The 27,569-nt window shown below is 42.5% G+C and overlaps 1 protein-coding gene across 3 annotated transcripts in view; it reads right to left on the bottom strand.

Annotated features, from left to right (window-relative positions):
* Positions 1 to 27,569, bottom strand: part of casz1 (castor zinc finger 1) — a 128,061-nt gene that overhangs the window by 83,991 nt on the left and 16,501 nt on the right. For 2 of the 3 annotated variants that reach the window (XM_048561649.2, XM_048561652.2), the window contains exons 3-5: positions 25,583 to 25,624; positions 21,098 to 21,133; positions 18,224 to 18,295 (exon numbers count right to left, since the gene is read on the bottom strand). In XM_048561649.2, the coding sequence (XP_048417606.2) occupies positions 18,224 to 18,295; positions 21,098 to 21,133; positions 25,583 to 25,624 (150 nt within the window). Of the gene's footprint in view, positions 1 to 4,727; positions 4,785 to 18,223; positions 18,296 to 21,097; positions 21,134 to 25,582; positions 25,625 to 27,569 lie in introns of all 3 variants that reach the window. The other variant, XM_048561646.2, reaches the window with a different exon arrangement.

Genomic DNA, 27,569 nt, shown 5'->3' with positions numbered 1-27,569 from the left:
ATTAGTAACAATCAGCATGGCTTTGTGCAGGGAGGTCTTGTCTCACAGATTTGATTGTGTTTATTGAGGAAATGATGAGGGTAGGACAGTGGATGTTATCTACATGGACTTTACATGCATTTGATATGGTCCGTCATGGTAGGCTGGTCCAGAAGATTAAGTCACATGGGATCCATTGTGAGTTGGTAAATTGGATTCAAAACTGGCTTAGTCATAGAAACAGAGTAGTTGTGGAGGGATGTTCTTCTGACTTTAGACCTAATGAAGTGGTATTTTACAAGGATCAGTGCTGGGACCTTTGTTACTTATATGTAAATGATCTGAATAAAAATGTAGATGGTCCAATTAGCACATTTTCAGACAACACAAAAATTGATGGAGTTGTGGATAGTGAGAAAGGTTGCCAAAGAATACTGACAGAGAACAGTTGGAAAGTTGGGCAGAGAAATGGCAGATGGAATATGACAACTATGAGGTGATGTATTTTGGGAGGTCAAATGCAAGAGGAAGGTATACAGTAAATGGCAGGACCCTTAAAGTTCCATGAAATTGGCCACAAAAGTGGATAAGGTGATAAAGAAGGCAGATGTCATGCTTGCCTTTATCGACTGGGGCATTGACTATAAAAGTTAGCAAGCCTTGTTGCAGCATTATGAAACACTAGTTTGGCCACATTTGGAACATTGTGTACAGTTCTGGTCCCCATACTCTCGGGAGGATGTGGGGGCTTTGGAGAGGGTGCAAATGAGGTTTTCCAGAGGGTGCAAATGAAGTTTTCCTGTATGTTTCCTGGATTGGAGTATATAGGCTATAAGGAGAGGTTGGACAGACTTGGATTGTTTTCACTAGAGTGTCAGAGTCTGAGGGGTGACCTGATAGAAGTTTATAAAATTATGAAGACTATGGATAGGTGGATACTTGGAGTCTTTATCCCCAAGATGGAAATGTCAAATATGGCATGGGGATGGGGGCAGATGTTTATGCTGAGTGGGGGAAAGTTTAAAGGAGATGTGCAAGTGTTTTGAAGTGGGGGATGGGAAGTGCCTGGAACGTGCTGCCAGGGGAGATGGTAGAAACTGAGACAATGGCAACATTTAACAGGCATTTAGACAAACACATGAACAGGCAGAAAGTAGAGAGATATGGACAATGTGTAGGTAGATAGGACTAGTTTAGAATTCCATCATGGTTGGCTCAGATGTAGTGTGCTGAAGGGCCTGTTCCTATGCTGTACTGTTCTGTATTCTGTTAGCAAATTAGATGGGTTTTTAATGACAATTGAGAGTGGTTACATGGGTACAATTGGGTTAGCTTTCAGATTCAAATTTCACCAGTCCCCATCGTGGGGTTTAAACCCTTGTACCCAGATCATTAGCCTAGGGTTCTAGATTCCTAGTGACATTGCCAACACACCACCAGCTCTGCCAGTAACCATTTTCCCCATTCCTTACCTCTGGCCGCCCCTCTGAGAGCAGGAAGCAAACTGGAATTCTACATCAATTCCCAGCCAATTGACCCGCTACAGAGTGAGTGACCTTTAGCAGCTTCTCTGCATTGATATGTTCCTTATAGTGGATACTCCAAATGTCCAGACCTCATAGCTTTGGAATTTCAGACTCCCACGTTTCTCATCCTGTACCCAAAGTGCTGCACGCTCAGTGAAATAAACTACTTTTGATAATAAGAGTACAGTCTGTGTATTTGCAAGGGAGTTCTCTGGGATTGTATTAAAACTTGGAGTGGTCCCTGAGAGTGTGTTCATGGTTGGAGGAGAGCTGGGTTGGGGCAGGTTTGGTTTGACACAAACACAATGAGACTACAAATCCATTTCAAATAATTTTGGATTTTATCTATTTACATTTGTCTTTCTGCCCCACATTAGATTTCACTGTTTTTAAACTTTACCGTCCTGGCCTTGTCACAAACAATTGTCACATGAACATGCTGTGGCTATTCCACAATTCCCGAAGGTGGGAATACAAAATGCTGAGAGTTGACCATTGGCCAGTTCAGTACGACCAAGTGGGAGCAATGATCCCGCTCAGTTTTCTACCTCTGCTGCTGACAGTATTTTGTTGATTTGAAGGCTCCTCCTGTCCATTATTCTCAATGAGAAAAACAAAGGCAAAAGCTAATTATTCGAATTAGATTTGGTTTAATGTAAATCTTAGACCCGGTAGCTGACATTTTAGTGGCAGTTTTTGAATTCTATTCTGGCAGCAGTTAGGTAATAGACATTACTCATGGATATACAAACTAAAAATCATTTCTCTCTATTAATAGTATTCTGTAGTGCTATAACAATCCTAATAAGTTTCAGTTTGCGGTGACTTCTGTTGCTCAACTGGCAATACAGCAACAGGGCCTAGTCTTGTGTTTTTCTTTTATATTGTCAGAGGCAACAGTAAAATGGACAAAGGCTGGGCCCTGCTGGTGCTTTGGGATACTGTTGCTAAGCGAATGATGTCACTATGGTGTCCTCATGGAATATGCAAAGTCTGTTTTAAGTTGTGTATCAATGTCTTGTCAGTCACCTTGTTAATATTTGTTAATGTCATTGTTAACGGTTAACAAGAATAGGTGGTATGTATTAGTTGTTCTTTGGGTACATATAATTAAAGGGGCTCTTGGGGCACAGTGATACTGTCTTTACCTCTGGGCCAGGAATTCTAGGGTTAAAATCCCACCTCCTCCAGGAGTGTGTAATAACATATGTAAAATGATTGATTTGAAAATACCTACATGTAAATATGAGGGAAGGTGCTTGTGGTGCAGTGGTAGTGTCTCTACCTCTGGGCCAAGAGTCCTCAGTTCAAGTCCCGATTTCACCAGGAGTGTGTAATAACATCTCTGATGAGATTGACTTGACTCCATTTTGATTTAGTCCCTCCGTCTCTCCCTAACTTTGTCCCACTTCTGATGTCATTGCATTGACCTTGATGGGCTTTGCATGTAAATTGGTAGCCGATTCAGAAACACAGGTGGTTTAATGGTGGAGGAAGAAGAATTCAAAGTAACATGGGTAATTTGATGGTGAAGAAAAATGTTCAGAGGTAAAAAAGACACAAAAAAGGGAAGCTAGGTCATGAACGATGTAGGATGAGAGCTGTGAGACTGAGCAAGTCAATAAACTCTCTATAAAGAAAAGCTGTAAGCCTTAAGTTTTTCCACCTCACTAGCTGGCTTGGAGTCTTTAAACATAGTGTACAATATTCCTTTCTGACTGACTGAAGTTTCAGCTCAATAAATGAAAAGTCCTTCCAGTTTAGAGGTTAGCTGTCAACAGATATGACGCTGAATTCTGACCATCTCAACAGGTCTGCCTCTGTGCAAATTGGTAGCATTTTCAGGCTTTGGAACACCATGGACAAGCTAAACATGGAAAGCCTATTATTCCCGGTGGCTATGCTACTTGGTAATCAAACATCTGTATTTGCACAGTGTAGTCTGCTAAAACATGGTGAGAAATCGAGCGAAATAGGACCTAGGTAACATTTGTGCGACAGCACTTGGAGTATTATGTACAATTTTGAAATTCCCTACTTGAGGAGAGATGTAGTTGCATTTGGAGGCAGTTCAGAGGAGGTTCACTAGATTGTTTCCAGAGATGGGGGCTTTGTCTTATGAGGAGAGATTTTGCAGTTTAGGTCTTTACTGTCTGGAGTTTAGGAGAATGAGAGGAGATCTAATTGAGGAATTTAAAATGCTAAAGGGGATTGACAAAGTAGACATAGAGTGGATGTTTCTTCGTGGGGCAACCTAGAATGAGAAGTCATGGTTTAAGACAAAGAGGTAGCAGATTTAAAACAGGGATGAGGAGAAATTATTTCTCTCAATGGCTTGTGAATCTGTGGAATTCACTATCCTGGAGTGTGATGGTTGCTGGGACATTGAGTAAATTTATGATGGAGATGAATGGATTTTTAATTAGTAATGGGTTGAAGGGTATTGAAGAGTGGGCTACAAAATGGAGTTGAGTCCAAGATGATATCAGCCATGACTGTATCAAATATCAGAGCAAATTTGAGGGGCTGAATGGCCTATTCCTGCTCCAGGATCTTATGTTCTTGTGTTCTTCGTTCGGGTCCTGGGCGTAGTAGAATGTACTCTTGGAGGTTACCATCAGAGCCACTGACCCTATATGCCCCACCTTCACAGTCCTGCAATTGATGGCTAAGTTCACTTGTGTTTACATACAAATTCCTCAGCGCACTGTGGACAATTTCTTACAGGCAAGCTGGCACTTTCATTCCATCTCCAATAATTTTGTAGTTCGTGAGCAAGGATGTTCTACCCCATGGGTTTAATCTTTGATGTGGGGTGACTCTGGGGCAACGATGCAGGGCAGGCAATAAAGTGAAGGAGGGAGGGATAGAGGAGCGATGGGCTGGTTTCAAGCTGTAGTTAGACACTGCTCCTCCTCATGCTCACCAGAAGAATTCCTCTATTTGAGGGATAGTTGGAGATACAGGACGGGTGTTGGTGACAGCAATGAGACCTCTCTCCATAAACACCATCCTAACCAATAAATTTACAAGGTTACAATTTCAAAGAAATCAACTTCTTCCTCTGTCCAGAATGATTTCACCCCTTCAATGACAGGCAGTAATCTGAGTCTTTGAGAGCTGCAGAACTGCAGGTAAACTGATTACAGCAGGAACAGCCCCCTTTCTCCTATCACCTTCACAACTTTAGGTCATCTTCAGAAAATAAAAAAATGAACCAACCAGCATTCTCTGAGCAGATGGGGTGATTTGGGGTGGAAGCCGTCAGCAGGTAGATTACTGCAATGAAATATAAAAAACTTTAAAACATTAAGTGCCCAGCAGAGAACAATTTCATAATGAAAATAAGAGCTGGCGGGGGTAGGGAGATGGGGGAGAGAATATTGGTCATCTATTTATTTCACTTAAAGTAAATGCTCCCGACAAAGTGATAGAGGCAAGGTTTTGAATCATCAGTGGAAGGAGATCCAAGGGACAGAACCTAGCTCTCTAAAATGTGGCAAGAGATCAGATGCTCGTATTAAGTTGACAGAAGATGAGAGGGGCTGAAGAAAGAACAGAAAACTCCCACAGATATCATGGTTGAGATGATTCATACAATCAAGCGTAGGTTATGAGAATGGTGCCACGTGCACTATAATTTCCACAAGGGGATCTGGGGGGTGATTCCCCATGATTGTCAGATTTTAGCCCGCATTATTCTGCATTTTACAGAACCTACCCAGCCTATTACTGCCCATTCCACACTGTGAAATAAACTATTTTCAGTAATAAGAGTACAGTTTCTATAATTGCAAGGAGAGGTCTCTGGCTTTGTATGAAAACTTGAAGTGGTCTCTGACAGTGTGTTCATTCTTGGAGGAGTTCTGGGCTGCGAGAGGGTTACTGGGTGGTGGAGGCTTCCAGAGAGGGGCTGGAGACAAGTTGTCCAATGAAGTGTAGACCACCCCACACCACACCACAAAAAATGGAAATAACTTTCTTAATGCCTTAATATTCTGTGTTCATGCACAGCTCCATCTGCTGGGATCTATTTGAGAATCAAATTAATTTTTGGACACTGCCTTGTTTAAAAAAATGCTGAGGATGGAGGGAGAATGGTAAAGTTACTGCAGAGGATGAAGGTGTACGATACCAATTTTGTGTGTGTGTGACTGTGTGTGTCTATGAATGCATGTGTGCTAGTGCATTTGTGTGTAAACACGTGTGTGAAAGTAGATTACAGTGCATGTGACTGTGTATGAAATCATGTGAATGTGTGTAGAGTGCATGTGTTTGTATAAATGTATGAAACAGTATACGTACTGGTGTGGGTTTGTATATGAGTGAATCTATGTGAACTTTGTGTGCGTGTGTGTGTGTGTCAGTGACAATGTGTGTATTGTGAGTATGCATGGGGATGGAAAGTTTCTATTCAAATAATTACTGAGAATTAGCAATAAAAATAAAGATGAAGGTTTGTAAACAGAGAAGACAAAGACACAGTTGTTAGAATATTGTCCTTCCATTCAGTGACTTGGCTAAAAATTCAGGCTGAGCTGACAACTTTCCTCTCTTTTATGTTAGTAATTGTTCTAAAGTGGAATCAGTTTATCTACTTGCCAAACCAACCTTGCGTGGACACAAATCTGTAGCACAAAACTGTCCTCATAATTCATAAGTGGCAGACGGAAAATAGTTATCCGTAATTTTACACATTGCATATCAAACCTTCACTGTAATTGTACTTCAACCTGTCTGCTTCTGCTGCTCAGATTAGCTAGGAGGAAAGCATGGGTCCATTAAAAAGACAGCAAATTAGAGAAGAAGCTGATTCAGCTCCCCCCCCCCCCCCCCCCACCCCAATCACCTTGCTAATGTTCTCAATCAGGTATCGCTATTCTGAGGAATTCAGTCTATGACACACACCTAATGAACAACCAGAGCATTCTGGGTGGCAATTACCATGATGCTATCTTAGCTAATACTCATGCTCCAGAAGTCCAACTAATTCAATCATCGGACAGAATTATTTCAAAGAAGTGATACAGAGACAGCACTTGTTAACATTCCAACATCAAACCTAAAGAACTGCGGATGCTGTAAATCAGCAACAAAAGCAGAAGTTGCTGGAAAAGCTTAGCAGGTCTGGCAGCACCGGTGAAGAAAAATCAGAGTTAATGTTTTGGGTCCGGTGACCATTGAGTTCTGAGAAAGGGTAACTCAACCCGAAACATTAACTCTGATTTTTCTTCACAGGTGCTGCCAAACCTGCTAAGCTTTTCCAGCAACTTCTGGTTTAGTTCCTAACATTCCAACACGTTGTGTTTTGGATTGGAAGGCTACCGTTGCAATGAGTCAATGCCTATGATCCTGGTTTACTTTCATTTGCAGTGAGTACAAAGGTCATGTGGTGCAGTGGGCAATGACTCTGTCTCTAAGCTTCAGGTCAGAATCCCATTTTGGGCTTTGACACCCAAAGAAAGTGTGTACTTAATGCGACCAACAATATCAACTTGTAAATCCTAACTTCCAAAATATGCCAATGGTAGGTGGTAAGAGCCAACGAGATTCCTGAACAGCCATGTGATGAAAAGAGAATTGAAGCCTCTACCATTGCTATCCCTAACTCTGGGCTACAACATGCAGATAAATGTGAATGTTGCCACAGCAACCTGACGTTCCGGAGAGCTCTGATACATTCAATGGTTTTGTGTCACTACAACAAACACAACACACAGAACTGTCCAAAATAGGGTGAGCTTAGCTTATAAAATCACCACTTTTATTTGGAATAAGTTATGAGGAGAGATTACACTAATTAGACCTGTTTTCTCTGTAATATAGAGGTTAACAGGTTATCAGATCAATGTCTTCATGGTATTAACAGGAAAAGACAGGATAGATAAAGATAAACTATTTCCACTGGATTTGGGATTCTAGAATAAGGGGTATAGTCTGAAAATTAGGGCTAGATCATTGAGGAGAGATGTTAGGAAGCACTTCTACACACAAAGGGTGATAGGTGTTTGGAGCTTTCTTCCACAAATTGCAGTGGATGCTGGATCAGCTGTTAATTTTAAATCTGAGGTAATGCTTTTGTTAAGGTATTAAGGGATATGGGCCAAAGGCAGGTATATGGCTTACAGCCAATGTGAAAGCAGAAACTCATTGAATGGCAGAACAGTCTCGAGGGGTTGAATGGCCTACTTCTGTTCCTGTGTAAATTCTCGGTGGGGTGTGGAATGAATGACAGCAGGTTCTAGTGTTCCAAGTGTGACTGTAGTCTATCATTCCAACTGTGGCTGACTGTACTTCCCTCAGTAAGAAAGGAATGCAACAAAATAACAGCAATTTAACTTACTCTAAATCAGAATGAATTTCTGATTAAATGAAATCAAAACATTGTCATATTCAAACAAGAACTTTCCCAGGAGGCTTCTTCCTGAGAAAATACATTGAAAACAATGAGAAGCAGGAGAAGGACATGAGCTCTGAGCCATATTGTAATGTTGGGATCAGAGGTCCTATAGATTGGAGGGAATAGGATTGGAATTGTTACTGGAATTCCCAGTATTGACAAGAAATGGGAGGACCTGGCCTCTTTGGAACTTCGGACTGGAGTGTGATAAATGAAGCTGTTACTTTGGGTTGGAGCTGCCTTTGGAGTAGAGAATTAAAGGTGAAGGTATTGAATAAAAGCGAAATGATGCTATACAATTTCGACAGGCTACTCAGAGTTCAGTAGTGCTGGCTGTGCATACTGGGTCCATAAATGTGCATAATTAAGAAGGGACTTACGATTAGGATGAACTAACAGCAGAGTAAACTGAATCCTGACCATCCCCCCGTCTCTACCCCACTCAACCCTCCCCCCAACACCTCCCCCCACCTCAGTAACTCCCTTAGCCAACTTCTAACATTCTACTTTCTTCTCCTGGATAATTGGCTTCCACGCCTTTCTCCAATCACACTGGTTCCTTGTAATAACATGGCAAACGAAATATGCAAAAATCAGCTCAATGATTTTGTTCATTTACATGTAGCACAACCACAGCATTGAATTCAACATATTCCTTTGTAACTGAGGGGAAGATAAAACAGCACGTTGTAACAAGACATACAAATTCACTAGAGGGTTGGCAGTGGGCAAGTCAGAATTATCAACTCTTTGTTTCAAACATCTTTCAAATACACCTTTCAGCTTCAAGCAGCTATACGAGGTTGGATTATATTTTGCTTTAGAACTCTATTTTCATATTTAAATCCTAAATCCGTTTACTGAATGTTGTTATTGTATTTTGGCATTTTATGACAATATTTATTTTGCATAACTGGTAATCCCTCTAAGAATGAGATGCATTTGCCATTTTTTATTTTAAAAAAAACAACTTGCTTCCTGCACCTCCCATCTCCTCCTGTCACCAGTCTGTTTTTCTCAATAAAGTCTTAAACAAGGAAAAATTATTGCATCATCCATAAAACTGTCATATCTGAAACTTGTAGTTTGAAGGGATAAGTAAAAACAGGAAATTAATGTTTATGGGTGTATCTGGGAAACTATTTGTTAAAGAAGGGGAATATATTTTTTTTAACAATTTAGCTGACAGTTTTCATAAATTCAATGCCAGCTGCTCTTGATAGTGGTCCCTGTGCACCCAGACTGAAGTGAGCCATCAGTAAATCTGCTGATGTTGCTCTGTCAAGCCCCACTCACTGCAAGGGTGTTTATTTAACTTTTGGACAACACTCAAGTATAATTTGCACTTGACACATCTCCTTGTTTGCAAGGACTGGTGAAACATGATTGGAGCTGCATCTCTGTACCATCACACAAGTACAAAAAGGCAGGTTGCCATCAATAGGAAACAAAAGAACTGTTTCAAGTGTGGCATAAGGGAGACACAAAGCAGCTCATTGAATGCCCCATCCAGCAATTTTGATTTCCATTTAACACATCAAGGGGTACAGGGATGGCATGTTGAAGTAGAAGACCAGCCGTGATCTCATTAAAGGACTGAATGGCTGTCTATTGCTCCTGTTTAATGTTAAAGGAACTCTGAGTGTGCTGAATACATTACTGAAAATTGGGAGAAATGTGACAAGAACAATTCCCAGTTGGAAACTGTAATTTTAATCCGTATCTGAAAGCATTCTGCTCCTCAGCTGGAAGGCCAGTAGAATCAGCTCCATGAGCTTCAACAGAACATTCCTGTGGCACCACTGTTGTCTGGTGTTCTGGAAAATAGAGGTGTGGACCGTAGCTAAGTACGGGAGATGTGAAGACTTTCATCTCATTGGGAAATCCGATGACATTGTTGGGGGACACTTTCCTTCAAAACATATCTGCCAGAATCACTTAACAATCTGCTACCTCACTTTCTGCCCCATACTGGAGACAGTCAGCCTGATACTGGCTTAAAGTCCTCAGTAAATCCTCCTCGAATACTAACGCCTTGTCGATGGTTACATGCAGTGGGAGTAGCTCCCTGTTTGAGCTTGCCTGGTCACAGAGCTTCAAGTAAGACCAGAGCAGCAGAAGGAAGAGCTGGAGTTCCTTTGCTTATTGTTGTCAAAAGATGATTTTCATCCTGCACTAATTAGGACCACTGCAAGAATTCCAAATTTTGAAGGCAGCAACAGCTTAAACTGTGTAAGGAAAGGTACCTGTGTCCAAGTTCTGTGGCAACATCTCAACCAATCAAAGGCAACTTGCCAACCAATCAGTACTCAGTTCTCAGGTGGTATAAACTTTTACTCTCTTTGAAATTTGCGATTCTTGCATCCATCCTGATGAGTGCAAGGTGAAAAGCTTCAACAACAATGCTCAGGCTCTGTCATGCCAAATGACTGTTTGAAGTTAACTCCTTAGGTTTGATTTTCAGTTCAGGTTTGGGTAAATTATGTCATCATTAAGTGTAAATGTCCGAATTGGGCTGATTTTGAGATCTACGCCCCAGTAGTGTCACCTATCATTACCAGGCAGCAGGAGTTGCCTGCAAAGGGCAGCAGGCAAAAGAATTTGGCTTCCATGATGCATCCTACTGCTGGCTTGCTGAGGAGGAAGGAAACTTCTTCAGAATGTCAGCAGTCTCAAAATACACAGAAGTAGTAGAAATGGCCAAATGGAAGCTAATGTGCTCAATCTAACTTAAGATCGCACACTTTTTTAGAAATTTTTCACCCGACTGATAAAACAGGCTTTAACTTCTGCCTGCATTGAACCAGACAGCTGTGTACCAATATGCACTGGCTGTTTGGGTTCACTGATTTCCAAATTGAAAATTACCTTCTCATCCTCCCCAGCTTTTTAAACACCTCCTCAAAGAACTTGAAAAATAAACTTTTAAAATCAGTGACCTTCCACTTAAGTTGGAGCTAAGAATTTTTGGCTCTCTACAGGTCATGAAATTTGGATTATTTTACAGAGAAGCACACAAAATAGGAGCATCAATAGGCCATTCGGCCCTTTGAGCCGACTCTACCATTCAATCTAATCAGCTGATTCAATACCCATTCCCACTTTCTCCCCATACCCTTTCAGCCCTTTACGTCTAAGAACTAAAACTCCTTCTTGAAAACATTCAGTGTATTGGTCTCAACACCTTACTGTGGCAGAGAATTTGAAAGGCTCCCAACCTTAGGCTGAAGAAATTACTCATCTCAGTCCTAACTGTATCCTTAGACTGCAACTACTGGTTCTGGACTCCCTGGTTATTGGGACCATCCTTCCAGTGTCTACTCTATCCAGTCCTGTTAGAATTTTATAGGTTTCTATGAGATCCCTCGCATTCTACTGAATTCTAGCAATTATAGTCCGAACTGACTCAATCTCTCCTCATATGTCTGTCCTACCATCCAGGAATCAGACTGGTAAACCTTTGCTGCACTCCCTTGACAGCAACAGCATCCTTCCTCAGAAAAGGAGACCAAAACTGTACACAATACTCCAGCTGTGGTATAACCAAGGCGATGTGCAAATGCAGTGCAACATCCCTGCTCCTGTAATCAAATCCTCTTGCTATGAAGGCCAACATACCATTTACCTTCTTCACCAACTGCTGCAGTTGCAGGTTTACTTTCAGTTATCAGTACATGAGGACACCCAGGTCTCATTACAAATTTCCCTCTCTCAATTTACAGCCATTCAACTAGTAACCTGCCTTCCTATTTTTGCTACTAGAGTGGTTAACCTCACATTTATCCGTATTATACTGCATCTGCCATGCAAGTGCCCACTTACTCAACTTGTCCAAAACACACTAAAGCATCTCTGCATTTCCTCACAGCTCACCCTCTCACCCAGCTTTGTGTCATCTGCAAACTTCAAGATATTACATTTAGTCCCCTCATTTAAATGAATATACTTTGGTGAATAGCTATGGTCCTAGTACCCCACTACTCACTGCCTACCATTCAGAAGACGACCTTTTTATTCTACACTTTGTTTCCTGTTTGCTAACCAATTCTCTATCCATGTCAGGGCACTGTCCTCAGTCCCACACTCTGCTTTTAGATGCTAGTCTCTAATGTGGGACTTGGTCACAAGCCTTTTGAAAGTCCAAGTAAACCCTATCCATTGGCTCACCCTCATCAATTCTTCAAGTTATCTCTTCAGAATTTCAGTAGATATGTCAAGCATGATTTCCCTTTTATAAAATCTATGCTGACTCTGTTTGATCCCACCACTGTTTTCTAAGTGTTTTTGTATTTAATCTTTTATAATGGACTCCAGAATTCTCCTCAGGCTAACTGGTCTATATAATTCCTGATTTTCTTTCTACCTCCCTTTCTAAACAGAGGAGTAATGTGAGCTACCATCTTACATTAACTACCCTCTAAGCTACAGGAACTGTTCCCAAGTCTATAAAATCTTGGAAGATGCAACAGTTTTGCCGAGAAGAAGCAGGGTCATTCAACATCTTTAAGGCAGAGGTAGATGGATTTTTGACAAAAAGGGGAGTTAAAAGTTAGGAGGAGAGGGTAGGAATGTGCAGCTGAAGCCAGGTCATCCAGGATCTTACTGAATGGCAGATTGGGCTAGAGGGACTGAATAGCTTACTTCTGCTCTTAATCTGTGTGTTCTTTACAGACTACAAATTGGAATGGAGTGGGATCCTGAGCCACTGCTCTCATTCCTCCTCACCACTTTGAAAATTCTAATGCACGAGGAAATCGAGACACATCTTCCTGAATTGCAATGTCTACATCCCGCTTGTATCTGCACTTGCTCCCCTCTCCATTGCCAAATGGCCCCTTGGTTCTGTCCCGTCTCTCAGTATTTCAAACCTAGAACTCAACCCCATCAAGGCTATCAAATTTTAGTGTCTGTCTCACACAGTTTCTCTAACTCTGAGTCTAGAATGCTCCAAACATGCGATACTAAGGCATTTCAGTACTATGTCCTTCAGTACGCATTGCCTATCAAACTTCAAAGCTTTCCCCTTTTCCTAAACATTGGGAAAAGGCTGATAGAGTCTTCCAGTGGACACTGTAGTAGCCAACTAGTAGCTGCAAAAAGTTAAATTTAAACTGGAATGTTTAAAGTTACAATAAAGTCCACTCGAAGTTATTGTGGTATTCATTACCAGCGCTGGGCCCTCTAACCTTGATGTAATGAATATTTCAAATGGACTTTAGCAAAGCATATGCTTGTTATCCCTCATGCTAGACATTTTTGCCATCAAATTGAAGCTTCTCTTGCAGCTTCGTGCCAGAATGTTATACGATAGCCAAGAGTGGAAATGCACTCTCAGTGCACTCTTAGACTCGTTACATATTGACAATGATGACTGTCGAAACCCCCTCAATTATAATGAAAAACATACAAATAAACATTTGGATTGTCGCTGCCAAGTGCACCATCTGCCAAAGCAGTAAAATCCACAGGAAAAAGCTAACTAAGAGATTTTTTTTTAAAAACGGAGATTATCCCGGGTTGCTTTTTAGTGATTACACTGCAGAGTTCATTTAGCTAATTGAATACCAAAGCTTCTGCGTTTTGGGCACATTAAATGGTTTTAAAGAAAAAAAACACATGAAGCACAGTCCTCATTTTACGATGGCATTGGTCTCTGGACAATTTCAAATCCACCACATCAGTCTAATTGTCTGATTATATTTGCTGACAATTAAATATTAATGATGTAATGACACAGTGATTGCTACAGATCTCAAATGACTACAATACTGACATTTTGATATCTGTGGAAAAAAAAACCCTCTGCAATTCACGGGATGATATAGAACTGTTTGAGTAAACACAGAGGTAAGCTTACTGGTCAAAATACTGAGCCGTAAGGTACAGTGATGGTGGGAGGGATGTTTATCCCTTCTTAAAATCTAAATGCCTCATTAAATCCGGGGTAAATTTTCAAGAACTGATGTCTAGCTGTCCTACAGCATCACGGCAGTCTTGTCTGAGTACTCTAAGTAAGGAAATTGAAACAGTATCTCAGCTTATCTCGTACTGGTTCAACCATCAGCAAAGAAATGTTTAGACAAATTTTATGCATTATGTAGAGCAAATATCAAAACAGCACTTGGCAGATGCAAGGGAGGCCTCATTAAAATTCCTTAATTAAATCTCCATACTAAATGGAGTCTGCTCCTGGATTTTTTGCAGGCTACTGTTTCTATTTGCTGCAAATATTGAGCTAAACTTGAGTCAAGAATGCACTCCTTTCTCCACAAGGTCCTAACCCTGAAATAAATACAACAGACTGATCTGATTGGGAATGTGATGTGTCACTTGGCCATCCAGAGAAACACCCTTTTCTGTCCTTCCTCTATTGCAAAGGAAAGAGTTGGTAATAAAAGTAATCATGCCCTTTTGTTACACCCAGGCACCCAGGGAGGGAAGGGATATAAGGATAGGTCAGGGAGGTTTTCAGGTCAACAACTGGTATAATCTTAGAGCATAGGAGCAGGAGCCCTGAGTGGCTGAACCATTTCAGAGGGCAGTTAGAGTCAACCACACGGTTCCGGGTGTGAAGTCACATGTAGGCCAGACCAGGTAGAGTCAGCTGACTTCCTTCCGTGAAGAGCATTAATAAAGCAAATGTTCTTTTAGCAACAAGTGTCATGAATAATAATTTAAATTCCACCAACTGTTGGGCTGGGATTTGAGCCGCTTCCCACCTTGGGCCTGCGCCTGTGGTTGACTCCATCAGTGACACTATCATAGGTCACCATCTTCGCCTTCTTCTGGATTCTAGTTTTGTTCAAGTGTCATAGCAGGACTAAATATTGATATTCTGACTTTAACAGTGGCATCTTATCCTAACAGAACTAAAATCCTGTTCTGGTAGTTCACATTTCTTATAGCAATATCAATGGAAAGTGACCATAAAGAACCAGTGTGCCACCATAAGCAACGACTCTCATCATGCCATCAATGCTCAACCAGATGCAATAACTTCAATTGTAAAACCAAGTCTTTTGATTGCTTTAAACTGGTGAGGACAGTACAGGTTGAGGGTTAGCATGACACCCTGTCTTCCCACAAGACCTCAAAAATTAGGAAAAAGACTAGGCCATTCAGCCCATCAAGCCTACTGCACCATTCTATAAGGTCATGATTGAACTGATGTAGCCTCAACTCCACCTTCTTCTCTGCCCTTCTCAAAACTCTTGACAGGAAACTTTACTCAATCTTGAATATATTCAGTGACCCTACCTTTACTGCCCACTGGTGAAGGAACTGCCAAAGACTAAGAAACCACTGAGAGGACAATATTTTCCTCATCTCAGTCATAATTAGGAGACTCATTACTTTTAAACTGTGTCCTCTAATTGGTGGTATAAGGGACAGTGAAGCAGGTTATCTAAGATTACAAAGAGACCTTGATCAGTTGGGTCAATGGGCTGAGGAGTGGCAGATGGAGTTTTAATTTGGATAAACGTGAGATATTGGGATCATGGTAAAACAAACAAGCGTATGACTCATACAGTTAATGGTAAGGCCCTGGGTGGTGTTGTAGAACAGACAGACCGAGGGGTTTAGGTACATAATTCTTCGAAATTCACACCATAGGGTAGACAGGGTGGTAAAGAAGGCGTTTAGCACGCTTGCCTTCACTGTTCAGACCTTTGAGTATAGGAGTTGGGACATCATGTTGAGGTTGTACAGGACATTGGTGAAGCCTCTTCTAGAGAACTAAGTGTAATTCTGGTCACCCTGCTACAAGAAGGATATTATTAAGCTGGAGAGGGTTCAGGAAAGATTTACCCACATGTTGCCAGGATTGCAGGGTTTGAAAAAATAAGGCTGGAAAGACTGGGACATTTTTCACTGGAGTGTAGGAGGTTGAGGGGTGATCTTATTAGGGTTTATAAAATCATAAGGGGCATAGATAAAGGTGAATGATGAGGGTGTTTTCCATAAGTTGGGGAGTTCAAAACTAGGGGGCATATTTTTAAGGTGAGAGGAGAAAGATTTTACAAAGGATATGGAGGGCAACTTTTTTATACAGGGAATGGTTAGTGTGTGGAATGTATTGCCAGAGAAAGTGATGGATGCGGGTATGGTAAAGACGTTTAAAAGAAATTTGGATAAGTCTATGAAAGGAAAGGATTGGAGGGATATAGGCCAAATTCTGGCAAATGGGACTAGATTAATTTGGGATACTGGTTGGTCTGTGGGGTCTGTTTCCCTGTTGCAAAACTCTATGACTCTCTGTGACTGTAATTCCAGGCTCCTCAAAGAGGGGAAAGATTCTTTCAGCATCCACCCTGTTCAAGTCCTCCCATGATCTCATATACTTCAGTAAGATCACCTCTCATTCTTCCAAATGCCAATAGACATAGGCCCAACCTGCTCATCACACCAGCATCTCTACCAGCCCACCTTTGGAATGGCAGTCCCAATGGTTTGATTCAAATAAACCCTAGTCATAGAGAGATTCCAAGGAGGAATGAGACCATTAAATTCATCCAGTCCATACAAGTCCTAGGATGGCCAATGAAGCCAATTTAAAGTTTTGATACATAATCAATGGGGCAATAATGACTGTAGCAGAGCAGTGATGATTGGACAGAAAAGAAAATAATTTTACATGATGTTGTTCTCCTGATTCTAAACTGAGATAAAGAACAGGTTGGTCTTCACTGACTCAATCCAATAAATACATGCAAGATCGTGGGACATGATGAAAGTTTCATCTGGAGCCACGTAGGCTGTATTGAATTGATCTGTTCACTTTAGGCAGAATGTGAAATGATTAATAGCTGTAAAATGTCAATGGGGCACATTTTCAAGCAATGTGCTCCTCTGGGGTCTGGAATTGGCAGACACAAGGAGAAAATGCATACGATACACTTGAGTTAGGAGCAGGAATAGCTACTTGGCATCTTGAGCCTCCTCTGCCACTTACAACAATCAAAGCAGATCTGATTACTCCTTCCAATATTTCACTCCCTTGTACATCAAAATTTGATGTACCTCCACCTTAAAAATAGTCAAAGGCTCTGCTCGCACTGTCTTTGAAGAAGAAAGTTCCACTGACTCGTGACCCTCTGTCTTCATAGAAGAGGAAATGGAAGAATGGTCACATGACACACCACAGGAATGCTGTCAGCTCAGGGCAATAGAGAAACGAAAAAAAATCGAGAGTGGTGGTTAAATACGTGCACGGAGGCCAAGACCTCGTCACCAAATCACCCTTTATTTACATGGAAACTGACCAACCGTCACAAAGCCACTCCCTAGACTAAGTGGACCTTCTGAATCCCCTGTTTATATTGGTCAGACAGGACTTACTGATCTGCCCAGATTAACCACCCCGAACAAGGATCTTATAGTCAATGAGATTTACCTGTCCCTTGTTCCAATCACGAGAGGGGACAATAGAGAATTGATGTTTCCTGTTTCATCCTATTTTGCAGGTGTTAAAATGATCTTTTATGTGTCCCTATGTTTGAAGTACAGGAGACATCTCTCAACAATGCTGAATTTGTTCAGATTTAAACCTTGGCAGTTTTCATCTAAAAACCACTTGAGCTTGACTCCTATTGGTGCAGCAGAGATGGCTAGTTTGGGGAGCAATTGACATACAAACACCAACGATTACCAAAGCCTTCCAATTCAAATATTTGGCATGTAATTGATTGTTAGAACTATTTATCTTCTCCTCAGTTCAGTCATAGAACCATGCAGTACAGAAGGGGTCCTTCAGCCCATTGGATCTTTGCCAGCAAAAACATATCCAACCTGCACTACTCCTGCTTTCCTGCACCAGGCGCATTGCTTTGAATTGTTACATTTCAAATGTTCATCCAAGTACATTTTAAAGGTTGGGCGGTTTCCCACCTTAATACCCATCCCAGATTTCCACCACCCTGAAAAAGGTTTCTCCTCAGCGTCAGAGGGAGCTCAATGTTCTGTGTGCCACTGGGTTCATGTGCTGTATCTATCTCTGACTCACAGTCCTTAACAACAGCGCATACTCAAGATGAGGAGGCTTGAGGACTAGTCTGTGCTGTGCACCAGCCTCCACTGACGGCAGCGTTTTCCCAAGACACTATGTTTAGTTGCACTCAGCAGTTAAAGGGACAATGTCTTGAATATTATGTATCAACCAGTCTGCCATTCTGTGAAAGCCTCCACTCAAAATATGCCAAGTGGTATGTTTTGCAAATTACTAAATGACTTTGAAATGCAGCCAACAGTCAACAATAAAAGCTCGGCTGTGTTTGCTTCAAAAGAAAACATATTTTTATTTAATATAAAATTTGCATACCTGGCAATGTACTTCTGGTAAATATTCGCATCATCAGTAATGGCACCCGGCTTCTCTGATGACAGTCCATTCCTATGTTTTTTTAAGTAAAGGAACAGGAAGGTTCAATTTCAATAAGTTTCACATTTGAACGAAAAAATACAAACCGACAGGATGACTCTGAGAGTCAATGCTCATTTCATGGTCTGTCTTTCTGTCTGAGACAGTTTCTGGATGTTTAAATGTCTAAGTATTGAAACTTCACCTCCATTATAGATTTAAAGTAGCATGATTGTGAGAACAATGCTTGACAGTTTTTAACCCTTCAATTTCTCTCTTCATCTACAATTAGAACCATTTACCGATTGAATGACTGGGAGCTAAAGGTGAATTCTACACAATGTGGCTTCAAAATGAATTGATGATTCTCTCAGTACATTTGGGTGCATCCCTTCATTAGGTCTCATTATCATCCAACGACAGTCCATAAATCTCGGAATGACTCCCTTACACACGGATGGTGAGTGTGTGAAATATCTCGAATTGCTTCAGGGAGAAGACTGAATGGATGAGTCGGTGTGAAGAATAAATGGATGTGTGGCATTCCAGGTGTGTAACTGATATTTTATCTCACAAATGTGAAACTTCAGGACAATATCCCAATTTTGGCACAGGACATACATTGAAATCTGATTCATACATTGATTTTCTACATTCTGATGTTGATATGTTTCAATTCTGCTTCCTGTGGTGATGCAGCTATTTCAATGACAATGTTTTAAAGTGTAACAGAAACAGAAAATGATGGAGAAACTCAGCAGGTCTGGTAGCAGCTGTGGAGCGGGAAACAGAGCCAGTGTTTTGATCCAGAATGCTTCAGAACACAGTCACTGGACTGATATCATTAACTCTGCTTTCTCCCCACAGGCTTTAAGTACATTTAAGTCATCATTGGACAAGCATATGGATGTACATGGAATAGTGTAGGTTAGATGGGCTTCAGGTTGGTATGACAGGTCGGCACAACATCGAAGGCCAAAGGGCCTGTACTGTGCTGTAATGTTCTATGTTCTATGTTCTAGGCACTGCCAGAACTGCAGAGCTTTTCCAGCAACATGTGTTTTTGTTCAACAGTTCTTTTATTTTATTTGAATGTTTTGAAGTGACTTGGTTTGAGGTTTAGTAGGGACAGGTTTATCACGGTCCTCAGAAAGCTGAAATTAAAACACTAATTTCACAGTTTATATCTTGTATGATCCCGAGGGCACTTGACTGGGTTGATGTGCAAAGGATGTTTCCCTTTGTGACAGTATCTAGAAATAAGGATCACAGCTTAAAGTTAAGGGGGTGCCTGTTTAAGACAGAGATGAGGTTTTTTTTCTCTCTGAGAATATGAAAAGCCTCAGCGTAGCTGAGAGATAAAGGAATTCTCTTCCTTACAAAAACAGAAATTGCTGGACAAGCTCAGTAGGACTGGCAGCATCTGTGGAGAGAAATCAGAGTTAATGCTTTGAAACATTAACTCTGATTTCTCTCCACAGATGCTGCCAGACCTGATGGGCTTGTCCAGAAATTTCTGATTCTGTTTCTGGTTTACAGCATCTGCAGTTCTTTCGGTTTTTAAAAATTCTCTTCCTTTAGTCCATTACAATTCTGTACCCCATTGATCCCTGAACCTCTGCCCTGTCACCTCCTGACCCCCAACCGTCCTGGGACACAGAGTGATGAGTTTCTATCATTACAAGGCTAGAACTGACTATCGTCTCTGGTTGGCCAAAGTGCTCAAGGAGGAGTGAGTCAGGCCTGATGCCATACCTGAAATATTCAGGGAAAGGCCACGGGTCAGTTCCCACCCATCCTCCAGTTCCCTGCTTGAGGGGCCACTACACTGTAATGTCAAGACCACGCACTGGAATAGAATTTGACTCATTCCTACTCGGGTACCTCGGTCTTCATTTTGCAATCTGCTTACAGAATACTCAGAGGCCTGGACAGAGTGGACATAGAGAAGCTGTTTCCACTAGTAAAGAGAGACTAGGACCCAAGGTCACAGCCTCACAGTGAAGGGATTACTCTTTAGAACTGAGATGAGGAGGAATTTCTTCAGCAAAAAGTTGGTTATTCTATGGAGGCCAAGTCATTGAGTCTATTTAAGACAGAGATAGACAGGTTCTTGATTAGAGATAGTAGGAACTGCAGATGCTGGAGAATCTGAGATAACAAGGTGTACAGCTGGACGAACACAGCAGCCAAGCAGCATCATAGGAGCAGGAAAGCTGATGTTTCTAGGCCCAAAACATCAGCTTTCCTGCTCCTATGATGCGCTTCACCTGCTATGTTCATCCAGCTCTACACCTTGTTATCCTAGGTTCTTGCTAAGTAAGGGATTCAAGGGTTCCAGGGAGAGGGCACGAGAATGGGATTCAGAAACATATCAGCCATGATCGAAAGGCAGAGCAGACTCAATGGGCTGAATGGTGTAATTCTGCTCCTGTATTTTATGGGGTTATGGCCCAATCTTGTTGACTACCAATTAGTAGCTGAATTTATCTACTAAGCAAAGGACTAGCTCTCGAAAGTACTCAGTTGGCTGCAAAATGTCTCATGACACCCTGAGGATGAGCAAGACCCTACAGAAATGCAAATCCTTTCTTTCCTTTAATGTGAGCTTCTCCAGCTCATGAATGGAATGGCAAAATCCACCCAGATTAGCACAATCCCAACCCTCGGAAACGATCTGTTGCTCAGACACCTGAAAGAGGTTCAGCCCCACCCCCCTGAATTAGGAAGGGGGCTCAATGCTTTCGTACTTAGCCATCTCCCACTGTCCAGCAGCTCCCCAAACCCCCAACAGCACACACCCTCTGAATCAGCAAGGCACAATCTTATTCTTACCGATTTACTGCAGGTACATTCGAACTGGGCAGCCTCCTGCAGAGAAAGTAATGAACAGAGTTAAACCTTCTACAAGTACACTTTGAGATATTTTGTCATTTCTGCCTTTTCCCTGGTCAGCTGCTATTCCTAGGTTAGGTGGACCAAAATGGTCCATGAACTTTGACAGAAGGCTCAGGGGATTGACCTCTGCAATCAAATTGTTTTTCTGCTGTTTGGTTTTCACTGGAAGCAGCTGGTTGGGTCCTTTTTTCCATCGTTCATTGTTAACTAATTGGCACTTGGCTCCAAGTATCATTCTTAACCATGATAGTGAGGACCAGCCTGTGACCCAGGATAAAGATCAAACTGGATTGCCTGAGTCAGAAGTCACACAACACCATGTTATAAGCTTTCACAGCATAGTCACTTCATCAGGTTCATGTGATGAAGGAGCAGCACTCCGAAAGCTTGTGACTTCAAACAGGCGTGCTGGTCTATAACCAGGTGTCATGTGACTTCTGACGTTGTCCACCCCAGTCCACATCTCCACATTATGGATTGTCTGAGGCAAGACACAAGAATTTAATTTGTATTCACTCGTGGGACATGGGTGTTACTGGCTAGGCCAGCATTTATTGCCCTGTCCCTAGTTGGCCCTTGAGAAGGTGGGGCTGAGCTGCCTTCTTGAACTGTTGCAGTCCATGTGCTGTCGGTAGACCCACAGTGTCATTAGGGAGGGAATTCCACAATTTTGATCCAGCAACAGTGAAGGAACAGTGATATATTTCCAAGTCAGGGTGGTGAGTGTCTTGGAGGGGAACCTGCAGGTGGTGGTGTTGCTGTATATTTGTTGCCCTTGTCCTTCTAGATGGAAGTGGCCATGGGTTTGGAACATGTTTTCTGGGGAACCTTGGTGAATTTCTGCAGTGCATCTTGTAGATAGTACACACTGTTGTGACTGAGCGTCGGTGGTGGAGGGAGTACTTGTGGATGTGGTGCCAATCAAGCAGGCTGCTTTGTCCTGGATAGTGTCAAGCTTCTTGAGTGTTGTTAGAGCTGCTCCCATCCAGGCAAGTGGCAAGTATTCCATCACACTCCTGACTTGTGCCTTGTAGATGCCGGACAGGCTTTGGGGAGTCAGGAGGTGAGTTATTGACCGCAGTATTCCTAGTCTCTGGCCTGCTCTTGTAACCACTGCGTTAATGTGGTGAGTCTAGTTGAGTTTCTAGTCAATAAAAACCTCCAGGATGTTGAAAATGGGGCATCCAGTGATAGTAACACCATTGAATGTCAAGGGGAAGTGGTTAGATTCTCCCTTATCAGAGATGGTCATTGCCTGGAATTCGACTGATGTGAAATGTTACATGCCACTTGTCAGCCCAAGCCTGGATATTGTCCAGATTTTGTTGCGTTTGAACACAGAATGCTTCAATATCTGAGCAGTTGCAAATGATGCTGAACATTGTGCAGTCATTGGTGAACATGCCTTATGATGGAGGGAAGGTCATTGATGAAGCAGCTGAAGATGTTTGGGCCGAGGATACTAAATTGAGTCACTGGATGAGATTCAGGAATGGCAGAATTTTCAAAATTCCTATCTCACATCCAGATCCACCTGAATCATCTGGTCTGGATTTCCAACTGAGAATCACCAGCTCAGAGAGTGAAGCCTGGGCAGTTGTGATTCCTGCTGATCCCATTGTCCTTCCAAATCAAGCCATTGGCATGCTTTTCCCTAGTTCTGATGGAATGGTGAAGATTATGAATTTGTTCTGGAAGTAAGTGCTTAATGTCAAAGTCTGCATTATTCCAATTTTGTGGCAGCAGTGACAATAGTAGTTGTGGTGAAATATTCCAAAGGGGTCCACAAAAGTGTTATCAGTCAACATTTGACACTGTGGCTAGTTAACGGATATCAGGGCACATGATCAAAGCATAAAGAGTTTTTTTATGGAGCAGCCAAAAGGTGGAGAGAGAGGCACAGAGGATTGGGGAAGGAATTCCAGAGCTTGGTTCCTTGGCTCCTGAGGGCACTGCTGCTACTGGCACAGTAAATAAAATCTGGGAAAGTGAGGGACCAGAGTTGTATGACTTTGGAGATGATCAAAGAGATTTGTTTTTTCTTTCATGGGATATGGGTATTATTGGCCATCCCTAATTTGCCTTGAACTGAGTGCCCATTTCAGAGGGCAGTTAATAGTCAATCACATTGCTGCAGGTCTGGAGTCACATGGAGGCCAGACCAGGTATCCTTCCCTGAAGTGCATTAATGAACCAGATGGGTTTTTGCAACAATCAATTCATGACCTCAATCATTCAGAGAAGCTTTTATTTCCAGATTGATTCGTTTTGTTGAAATTCCCTCAGGTGCCCTGGTGGGATCTGAATCCATGTCTCCAAACCATTAGCCTGGGCCTCTGGATTACTAGGCCAATGGCATGAGCACTGCATCATCATTGCTCCATAATGTTTAGCTGGAGGAAAGATTTGGGAACTAGGACGAGAATTTAAAATTGAGGGATTATTTCCCTGGGAGCCAGTATGGGTCAGTGAGGGCATTAGTAATAATTGAAGGGGCCTTGGTGCAAATGGTGAGGTGCCCAGCAGGTTCTGATCGATCCTGAGTTTGGGGCAAGAACTGTCAGGACCAGAGACAACAAAGGCACAGATGAGGGTTTCAGCAGTGGATCAGTTGAGGTCATGAGGGTAAGTTGGGCACTGTCACGGAATGGACAGTCATAATGAAGGCACAAGTACGTTGTAGAAAGGTCAGCTGTGGTCACAGGGAGAAATGGAGTGAGTCCTGAGGGGCTGAAACTTGTGGTGTGGACTAAAGATGACGTATTTAATCTTCTTAGCGAAGTTTGGTTAGAAGAAATTGTTGCTTGTTCTTGTATTAACGGCCAGTTTGCACCAATCTGCCTGCCCTATTTTGTTTAGAACTCGGAAGAGGTAAGTTTGAAGGCAATAAAGCAAACAGCATTGGTGAGTGATAATGGGAACTGCAGATGCTGGAGAATCCAAGATAATAAAATGTGAGGCTGGATGAACACAGCAGGCCCAGCAGCATCTCAGGAGCACAAAAGCTGATGTTTCGGGCCTAGACCCTTCATCAGAGAGGGGGATGGGGAGAGGGAACTGGAATAAATAGGGAGAGAGGGGGAGGCGGACCAAAGATGGAGAGAAAAGAAGATAGGTGGAGAGGAGAGTATAGGTGGGGAGGTAGGGAGGGGCTAGGTCAGTCCAGGGAAGACGGACAGGTCAAGGAGGTGGGATGAGGTAGTAAGTAGGAAATGGAGGTGCGGCTTGAGGTGGGAGGAAGGGATGAGTGAGAGAAAGAACAGGTTAGGGAGGCAGAGACAGGCTGGGCTGGTTTTGGGATGCAGTGGGGGGAGGGGAAGAACTGGGCCGGTTTTGGGATGCAGTGGGGGAAGGGGAGATTTTGAAGCTGGTGAAGTCCACATTGATACCATTGGGCTGCAGGGTTCCCAAGCGGAATATGAGTTGCTGTTCCTGCAACCTTCGGGTGGCATCATTGTGGCACTGCAGGAGACCCAGGATGGACATGTCGTCTGAGGCATGGGAGGGGGAGTTAAAGTGGTTCGCGACTGGGAGGTGCAGTTGTTTATTGCGAACCGAGCGGAGGTGTTCTGCAAAGCGGTCCCCAAGCCTCCGCTTGGTTTCCCCAATGTAGAGGAAGCCACACCGGGCACAATGGATATGTATACCACAATGGCAGATGTGCAGGTGAACATCTGCTTAACGTGGAAAGTCATCTTGCGGCCTGGGATGGGGGTGAGGGAGGAGGTGTGGGGGCAAGTGTAGCACTTCCTGCGGTTGCAGGGGAAGGTGCCAGGTCTGCTGGGGTTGGAGAGGAGTGTGGAGCGAACAAGGGAATCACGGAGAGAGTGGTCTCTCCAGAAGGCAGACAAGGGTGGGGATGGAAAAATGGCTTGGGTGGTGGGGTCAGATTGTAGATGGCGGAAGTGTCGGAGGCATTAATTGCTTTCATCAATAACTATCTTAAATTGAAAGAGAAAGTATATTTGATAATGTAGTGTCTCCTTAAAATCATAAACTAATACATTTATTTCAATATGTGAGCAAATATAAACAAAAATGAACCTTGTTCACATCCCGGGATATGCAGTGTGTAAACTGAACGAACAGCTCACTGACATTGTGAGGCTCTTAAACATAAGCCTGAACATTCCCATGTTTTGGGTTAAAGTGTTCCAACATTGCTGGAAATGTGAGCAAAATAAATGCACTGGCAAAGTCTATGAGCTGGAATTGACGGTCAATGCTAGAGGAGTTATCGTCATTACAATAATTTTTTGTAGCTGTATGGTGGCGATCATAAATTGCAATTACAGTCATGGAGCAGTGCTCGAGAAGATCATAAGCAGCAGCAGAAGTTGAGGTGGATTCACTTCCTGAACTGATCATGGTTAAAGCTGCAAAGTTAATGGGTAAGATCAGTAAGGATCACAAAATACGTACCCCGCAGAGTCATCCAGCGAAGGTTCAGCTTTGGAAAGGCGGCTGTGTGAGAGATTTAAAACAAAGTTAACAACTCATGTTTTGACTGTTAGCTGGAAGTCAGTCAGCATATGACACTTTTTCAGCCAGAACAACCTCGCTAAGACATCAAACGACAGGAAAGTTAAAATACTGTTTAAGAGATTATTTCAGCTGTCACTGAAATCCCAACAGACCCTCTATGCCAGCTGCCCAGTCTCCTTAGTGATGAACAACCTCAGAGGAATACACAGACTGTCTGATGTCCTGTAAACACAGGAGGCAAAGCATTTTCTCGTGCATCAGAAATATGAAGATTGAACACCCATGCAGGTATACTGCATAGAATATTCCATAGAGGATGCATCACAAGAAGTGCATCATGTGTAGAATATTCATATAGAATTAATTACATGAAACGTGTCAGAAAGCGTGCATCATATAGAATGAAACATATAAAGTACAATATATAGAATGTTGCATTGAATGCATGACATAAAATGTGCTACATAGAATGTGTCATATAGAATGCATCATGTGGAATGTATCACCTAGAATGTATCAGATAGAAGGCAACATATGGAATGCCATATAGAAGGTGTCATATAGAATGCACCATGTGGATTATGTCCTGGTGGACACACAGTTCATTGGGTCCATGTGAATTTGGAAGCTGCTGATCTGGAGCCTGATCTTCCAAACAAGTTGCCCCGGCCTGAGACTCTACTGCACAAACCAGGGTGAGCCAATCAGTACAGCTCGTATCAGAGCTTTCTAACACTGGGACTGCACAGTGTTTATTGACTGTGCCGCTCAGCACTTTACACAGTGTCTGGCAACTACAGGGAGTATCCCAAGCTGACAGTTACCAGGCCAGATTCTCTACTATTGTAAACTCCAGTATCACATTGTCACGTCCATAATTCCAACAAATATAACTACTGTGACATCTCAGTTGATGAGAGAGACGTGTTTTCTTGCCATGTTTGAAATGAGCTCTTTACTGTATTACCCTCACTCCTTCTTTTCTGGGAATCAGTGATTTTTTTCATTTCTCAGAAAGGTGTCAGTCCCTATCTGCTGCTGCCCATTTCCACTCAAAGGGCCTGGAATAACCAGCAATTGTGAATTCACTCGCATTAATTCACATGCACACCCAACTCCACTCTACAGAGCTGAAGAGTCAGACCAGAGTCAAAGCATTAACTCTGTTTCTCGCTGCTCCTGCTAAGCTTCTCTAGCATTCTCTGTCATTATTCCCCTCTTGACTCCTCCACTGTTATCCAACATTCAGTTCCGGATGAACAGAAATCTCCTCCTACCAAATACTGGGAAGACCAAAGACATTGTTTTTGGTCACCATTCCAAACTTCATTCCTTTAGCAACTGATTCCATCCTTCTGCCTGGCAACAGTCTGACACTCAATTCGACTATTTACAATCTTGGCATCACACTTGACCCAGGGATCACATTTCTGCCATATACCCTGGCCACTACAAAGATTACCTATTCCTTTCTCAGTCACTTTTCCCAATTCCACTCCACCTCAGTCCACCTGCAGCTGAAATCCTCCTTTAGGCCATCATTATCTGTAAGCTCAATGTTTCCAACACGCTCCTTGTTGCTCAGCCACACTCTGCTGCCCCTCCACAATCATGCAGTCACCCAAAATTCCATTGCCAGTGTCTGAACTCACAGAAAATCACATTCATGGTGGCTCAGTGGTTAGCACTGCAGCCTCACAGCGCCAGGGACCTGGATTCGATTCCAGCCTCGGGCGACTGTCTGTGTGGAGTTTGCAAACTCTGTGTGGGTTTCCTCCCACAGTCCAAAGATGTGCAGGTTAGGTGGACTGGCTTTGCTAAATTGCCCATAATGTTCAGGAAGGTGTAGATTAGGTGGGTGATAGGGGTATGGGTCTGGGTGGGATTCTCTGAGATCCAGTGTGAACTTGTTTGGCTGAAGAGC

This window comes from Stegostoma tigrinum, chromosome 28 (assembly GCF_030684315.1).
Source record: "Stegostoma tigrinum isolate sSteTig4 chromosome 28, sSteTig4.hap1, whole genome shotgun sequence".
Lineage (NCBI taxonomy): Eukaryota > Metazoa > Chordata > Chondrichthyes > Orectolobiformes > Stegostomatidae > Stegostoma > Stegostoma tigrinum.
This window is presented reverse-complemented; position numbering and strand designations above follow the sequence as displayed.